This window comes from Excalfactoria chinensis (assembly GCF_039878825.1).
Source record: "Excalfactoria chinensis isolate bCotChi1 chromosome 1 unlocalized genomic scaffold, bCotChi1.hap2 SUPER_1_unloc_3, whole genome shotgun sequence".
Lineage (NCBI taxonomy): Eukaryota > Metazoa > Chordata > Aves > Galliformes > Phasianidae > Excalfactoria > Excalfactoria chinensis.
Window position 1 is genome coordinate 884 of NW_027315567.1, and position 6,557 is coordinate 7,440.

General features: G+C 41.5%; 1 protein-coding gene across 2 annotated transcripts; it reads right to left on the reverse strand.

Moving 5' to 3' along the window:
- Window positions 1-1,234: 1,234 nt before the first annotated feature.
- LOC140264709 (putative ankyrin repeat domain-containing protein 26-like protein) lies at window positions 1,235-5,753 on the reverse strand. Of its 2 annotated transcripts, XR_011906085.1 has the most exons (6): window positions 5,400-5,753; window positions 4,073-4,187; window positions 3,657-3,830; window positions 3,439-3,545; window positions 2,869-3,006; window positions 1,235-2,120 (listed from the first exon to the last, which is right to left on the reverse strand). XR_011906085.1 is itself a non-coding variant. In XM_072360633.1 (5 exons), the coding sequence occupies exons 1-4, from the start codon at window positions 5,600-5,602 to the stop codon at window positions 3,453-3,455; spliced, it is 585 nt and encodes a 194-aa protein (XP_072216734.1). In that variant the 5' UTR covers window positions 5,603-5,753; the 3' UTR covers window positions 1,482-2,120; window positions 3,439-3,452. The 2 variants fall into 2 exon arrangements, 1 of the variants encoding a protein (XP_072216734.1); XM_072360633.1 differs by lacking the exon at window positions 2,869-3,006 and having other exon boundaries at window positions 1,482-2,120.
- Window positions 5,754-6,557: the final 804 nt, after the last annotated feature.

Here is a 6,557-nt window from a genome sequence, read left to right on the forward strand (position 1 = left end):
ACATAACAGAAGGACATTTTGATTCCCAGCACAGAAGGGAAAACAAACATATCTGATCTCCACACAGAAATCATAATTCCTGAAGTTTCTGAACTAACTGTTAAATATTATAACAAAAAGAAGTGTTACTACTAACAACCTACAAATGAGTGTACAAATTTTCCCTTTCCTAAACACAGTCCATGTGAGAGCATTCCCTGATCTGAACACAAGCTTTCTGACGATGCAATACAGTATAAATGTTCAAAGAAGTCTCGTGTAGAAAAAACCTAGAGGCTGAAGCTTCCCATCTGAGGACATGGTTCAAATGCTAACAATTTGATATTTTCCACTACAGAAAACACTGAACATTCTTAAATGCTAACAGAATACTGCTGTATGTAAAGCTAAATAACTAACTCAGTACTATGACTCTATCTGCTAACTTTCCACACAGAACAGAAAATTGTAGCTGCGCGAAACAGTTAAACTCTGGACGAATGACTTCAGTTACATCTTCAATGAGTACCACTAGAAGTAAGGAAAACAGCTCATTAAATTCTGCTTTCCACATATAATAAATATTGCCAGTGATCAAAACCAGGTCCCGCTATCCTTTAGAAGGCGAGACAGGAATTAGATGAGATAGCTTTCAGCTACACCAAAATCACAGCCATGATGCACTGACACAGAAATGAGATCTAGTCTCCAGGGACCCATTTCCACTTTAACTGAAGCCTATATCACCATTTATAAGCAAGAGGAGAACAGATTACAAAACAAACAACCCCCAAAACCAACACTATCACAAGTGATAAAAGCAAACGCCGAATTCAGTAATAAGGGACTCATGCAAAACATGCAAAAAAACAAAAGCCGCCCCAAATCCACTCTAACTCATAGAGCTTAAATCATCAAGATACAGATCTGCAAAATAATAAGCACCTATGATGTATAAGTATTGGTGTATCACAAGACATGTGGTACTTAAAATACTACTGTGCAGAATGAATAAGGAACAAAAAATAAGGAACAAATAAAACCTTGTACGTTGGGGCCTGAAATGTAAATTGCAAGGCAATTTCATTCATATTAAAATAGCAACTTTCTAAGATTCCTTTAGGGCAATGTGAGCTTATAAATGCTGCCTGGATTTTACAGACTCATAGAAGGAATGTATTTCTTATATTTATATGGCAATGAGAAAACGTAACAGCTTTTCTGGATCATAAAGTCTTTCTTTCTTTTTTTTCTTTTTTAAATAAAACTAATTGAAGAAAAGCATTACTTTGATTATAAATCAAACCATGTCCAAAAAGATACAGTATATACAAACACTGTACTGTTGTTGCTTAGGAAGTTACTTTTCCAAGACAATTTATGTTATGTCTCCACAGCAAAACAAAAGCAATTGTAATTGAAGGTGAGAAATTGTGTCTCACAAAAATGAGCTTTATACATGTGAAACTATTAAAATTAAAACAAAGTGACAGAAATCCAGTGGTAATCAACAAAAGATGCATCTTCTTGCAATTCATCTGCTGCTTCGCTGCTACAGAAGATAAAACTACCATTTGGGATGAAACTACAGCTTTTGCAATTGGATTTTCTGAACAACAATCTAAACAAGCATCTCTGAGTAAAATTGCACACCCAAAAAACAATGCCACTTTAACCTAGTTTGTTCCTTCTCTTCCCTCCTCCCCCTTGCTAAAGGGAAAATTTAAATAAATGGGCAACTTGATGGGCTGAAAGCGACAACTGTGAGCAGATGGACGTAGTGCACACAAATCACAACTGTCCCCACAGCCTGTGGAGATGCAGTGTAAACTAGCAGCAAGCAAACACATTCCTAACACTTCTTATGACAGTCCACCTGATGCTTTCACTGAAGTCCACACTGAGCACGGTAAATTTAAAAGATGCAAACTAACCTAAGGAAGGGGCCACCACGATTCTGCCCATTAGCTCTACCACAGTTAAGTATCCTACCTTCTCTGCTCAAAGCACGTGCACCCAACGTAAAGCCAGCAGCTCTTGCCTTGTGAGGAGTCATCGGCACTGGGATGCCTCCAGTGGCACCTGCACAAGCTTCCCCTGTGCTCACACAGTCTGCATACTCTGCCAGTTGTTTACTAAGCCTACGGAAAGCAAAAGAGGAAATGCATTTGGGAAAAATAATCCCATAGCTGCATACAACACTTAATGAAATAATAAGAGCCTTGTATTATCCATCCTAGACATAATCATAGCCAAAACAAATTGCATACTCATTAAATGTAACATACTCTACTTTTTGCATAACCGTAACATACTCAAATACTCTGGACACGTCTATTTTATAGATGCACATCCAGATCTGTGAGGTTGTTTACTTCTGCCTGGTACCCTTTGCAGTCCAATTTTTACAAATACAGCCACCCTTATGAATGAACACCCATGGGTAAAATACTTATGTGTAGGAGGAGTAAAACTGCTTAGTAATTTAACAAAGGAAATAACAGCCAGATCTCCTCTGAAACAAAACATAGGTGCTTCCTGGTCAGTGGAATTGAAGACAGTAATAACAAGGGTTCTGTTTTGAGAAGAGTTTACAAACATTTCAGTTTTTCAAGTTGAACTTCTGTGTCTGTGGGCTACAGACACATTTTAATAGTGTATACTAGGCAGACATCAGCTTAGCAACCAACACTTGAATTCTTACAGAGAATTTTGAGCAGAAGCCCTTTCCTCAACTTTCAAATTAACACCAGACACATAAACAGGCTATGTGAGAAGATGTCAATGGACACATCTTCAAGGTAGCACCATTAAACCCAGTGCTGTTACCAAAAAGGTCCAAACTCAACACTGATAACTGAAAACCTAGCAATAAATTTAAAAGTTTACCTAGAATATCCGTGAATAATAGCATAATCCTCAGCTGTCCATCCACTAACGTCTTTATGGAAAATACCAGCACCATAGCAAAGAAGAACTTTTACCAACTTAAACTCCCCACCGGACGCTGCGGTCATCAGTGGGGTTCTACAGCATCCAAAATAGAAGACAAACCATACAATTTTAGTCAGGCATTGTAATTATTTCAATTCCCATTTGCTCACTCTCAAAGAAAAATAAAATCACTTTATGAACGGAAGAAAAAGCTTCTATATTAACAACACTTGCATACAATCTTTGCATCAATTTGAAAAACTCTCTCTGGCATAACAGCAACGTTGCCGGCACAATGGCAACTTTCCTGCCACAGTGGCTACCATAAACAATGTTTTCTTGCAGGTTTCAATGCAAAAAACATGCAATAATGCATGTTACCAACCAAGCTGAGACCTGCTTTCACCAGTCAGTCGAGGAGCTCCTTCTCTATGTCTTTCTACTTCAATGCTCATTCCCATCCCTCCCATCAGTCCAATCTGAAGACAACTAAGGGGACCTGCAGAGTTTAGACCATCTCCTCACCTTCCACACAAATCTCAAGCATGAACGCTAGCTCCTTTTTTAAGAAGGAGCTCTACCATCTTTTCATGATGTTCAGAGATAGCAAGAGTAAGGGGAGTACATCCGTCCTGAAAGAACAGAAATAACTCAAGTTAAAAACCAAAAGAAACAAACAAAAAATCCGTAATAAAAATATCAATGCAACTTTTTGAACTTCTCTATTGAATCTCAAAACGTACCTTATTCTGAGCATTAATACGGGCGTTGTACTCAATTAACATCCCTGCTAGAAATGTGTTAGGAACTAAAGCAGCCAGGTGAAGGGCAGTGTTGCCACCAGTATCTGCCAGGTTCGGATCAGCAATGTGCTCTAGCAAGATCACCACACATTTTTCTTGCTGGCATCGTACTGCCTGGAAACAACACAAAAACAAAAAGGTTAAATTTCCAGCAGTCATATTTCACTGTGTCACTACTACTACAACTTCCCATTCCTGGAATATGAAAGCATCTTCCAAGATTTGCTAGCACACGCCTAACCCACACTGATTACAGCATGCATGTTTCTACAGACTTACGTAAAGAATCTGGAAATACATCATTTAATACATAATCAATAATTCCTACTTGCAGCAACATAGTATGTTCTACTTACCTTCATCAGTGGTGATCTGTTATCACCGTCAAAAAGATTTAGCTTACACTTGTTTTCTACTAGAAACGTAACGACATCCACATGTCCATTTGCACAAGCAAGATGCAGTGGTGTCCTAAAAATGAAATGTGTAAATTGAAACGGACAGCTAAATAAATCATTTCACTCATGAACAGGGCAAATTTCATTTCTTTATCTCAATTACCTCCCTAAACAAACATAGCAAAATAAAATAAAATAAAAACAAGCCTATTCCATCACCTGTAACAATGGCTATATACCCAAAGCCTGACACTGGCTAGGAACAACCCTCCGTTGCATTTGCTTAATGAGACAACATCTCCTCCACTGTGAAACTGAACTTTCCCAAAGATTCCTGTGTCAAAGCACTGCTTGCTGCCTCTGACAGAAAAGCGCTCATGGTACAACAAGGGAGACTAAAGCTATGGTGGCATGTAAACCTCTAGGCTCTCCCAGCATCATTCGTACACCAGAAGTGTACCACAGATGCAGGATGGGAGTTTTACAGAAAAAAAAAAATATATATCCATGTGCTAGTTTGGTTATTACTGCAACCAGTACCGTACTTTTGCACCAAACATCTGACAACATCTGGTAGAGCAGACAGCAAAACACTGCTATCCTGGCTACAAGAAAGTAATATCTGACATTTCTGATGCTTATAACTATGATATAAATAGGACGTCACAGAGGAAGTCCTCTTCAAGGAGGGATAGCTGTGTTTCCACTACACAGAGAAAATTCCCTCCCTAAGACCAGCTTCCTCCAAGGCAGAGAAGATGAGGACAAAATAACAGGCAGAACTTCAAAGAACACATCATGCCTTGTCACAGACGTGGAACAAACTCGAGGGTGACTGTCCCCACTGAGAAATTCCCAAATAAATATGCAAGATCCTTCATCTCCAAATAGAAGCCTGACAAGATTTATCTGAGCACTGATCAGCGCGAAGTGTCAGCAGTGTACCACAAAGAGCTCCAATGGGCAACATAACTGTAACAAACGCAACTTTGCGCAGGAGTCCCTCATCACCCAAAAGCTGCCGCTACCAAGCACTGGGGAATACGACAACCTAAAGGAACCACCATCAGCTTTGCAAGCAACAAAGCCTTCAGGAAACCCGCAGCCTTATCGCCGCCCTGGCTCACCAGCCCCCAAGAGAGCTCTCAGCTCGGAGGAACGCCTAGCAGCCCCACCAAGATGCCCCGAGGGAAACAGGCCAGCAGGGCACCATCGGAGCGGCCGCTACTGCCCGTCCCAGCCAGGTCAGGCGGCGGGGATCCCCGGCCCGGCCCGCCGCCCTTACTGCTGCGCCTTGTCGCGCTCGTCGATGTCGTGCTTCTTCAGCCCCCGCCGCACCTGGGCCAGGTCTCCGGCGGCGGCCCCGCGGTGCAGCTTGCTCAGGTCCTTCTGGCGGAGCTCGTACGCACCGGCGGGACGCGCCGAGGCGGTGCTGCCGGGCGGCGGATCCTTTTTCTTCTTCCTTCCGAAGCAGAAAATCTTCTTCATGTCGGCCGGGCCGAGGAGTCCCGAGCACTACGCACAAAGACGCCGTACGCTCAGGAAGGCACAGCCCAACCCACAGGCGGCAGAGCAACCTCCGACTCCCAGCCAAGGAGCCACGGCGATGTTAAGAGGGTACTGCCCGCAGAGAGCAGGAGCGTGCGCATGTGCGGGCTCTGTCGCAGCCGGAAGCGCCTAGCAACGGTGCGTTCTGGTGCCGCTGCAATAGCAACGGGGATAACCGTCTGCAGGCTTCTGTTCCGTTGTACCAAAGCCCCTGTAGTTAAACTTTATTTACTTTTTCTTCCGGTAGAGGAGACAAGTGCAATTCAGCTTCACTTGCATCTTTTGTGCAAGAATCATTGTTTCCAATACTTTTAAGATGACCTTCCCTTAGAAATAACTTTCAGGGTGCTTAGTATAAAATTTTAAGTTCTTCAAATAAAAGTAGAAGGTTCATTTAATAATTAAGCAGTGTAGTGGTTTAAGCCTCATTCTTCATTTACTGCTTCTGACTGCAATAATGGTCCCTTCGTGCATCTGAGGGAAGCTGAGAAACTGCCAGGTATCTGTAAGAGTGACCTAAAGTAGTAGCAAACTATTGAAGGGAGGATTTTTTAATAACTAATTTTATAGAGGTTAGGTTTGTAGAGGTTTTACAGAAGGACAAGATAACTCTTCCTCTGTGGTTGGTGCTTGACTGGCTGCAGTAACTTGACTGACAGGCAAATAAGGAAAATATACCGAGGTGTCCCATGACAGCGTCTCCTTGAAGTACAGGATTGCAATTGAATATTACTTTTTTAACATAATTAAAAGGCATATACCGTTTGGCTATTTAGAATGTCAAATTAGCTTTAGAATACAAATTTTGCTTCTTTTAAGTGGAATTATAGCTGTGGACTCCTTAAGAAAAAATCTGACTCTTTTGCTTCTGTAGAAAACAAACAAAAAAGCTAAG

Coding starts and splice junctions, on each gene's coding strand:
- LOC140264709 (XM_072360633.1), bottom strand. CDS start 5,602: ATGAAGAAGATTTTCTGCTTCGGAAGGAAGAAGAAAAAGGATCCGCCG. Junction 4,188..5,399: donor GAGCGCGACAAGGCGCAGCA/GTAAGGGCGGCG, acceptor TTTCATTTTTAG/GACACCACTGCATCTTGCTT. Junction 3,831..4,072: donor ACAGATCACCACTGATGAAG/GTAAGTAGAACA, acceptor TGTTGTTTCCAG/GCAGTACGATGCCAGCAAGA.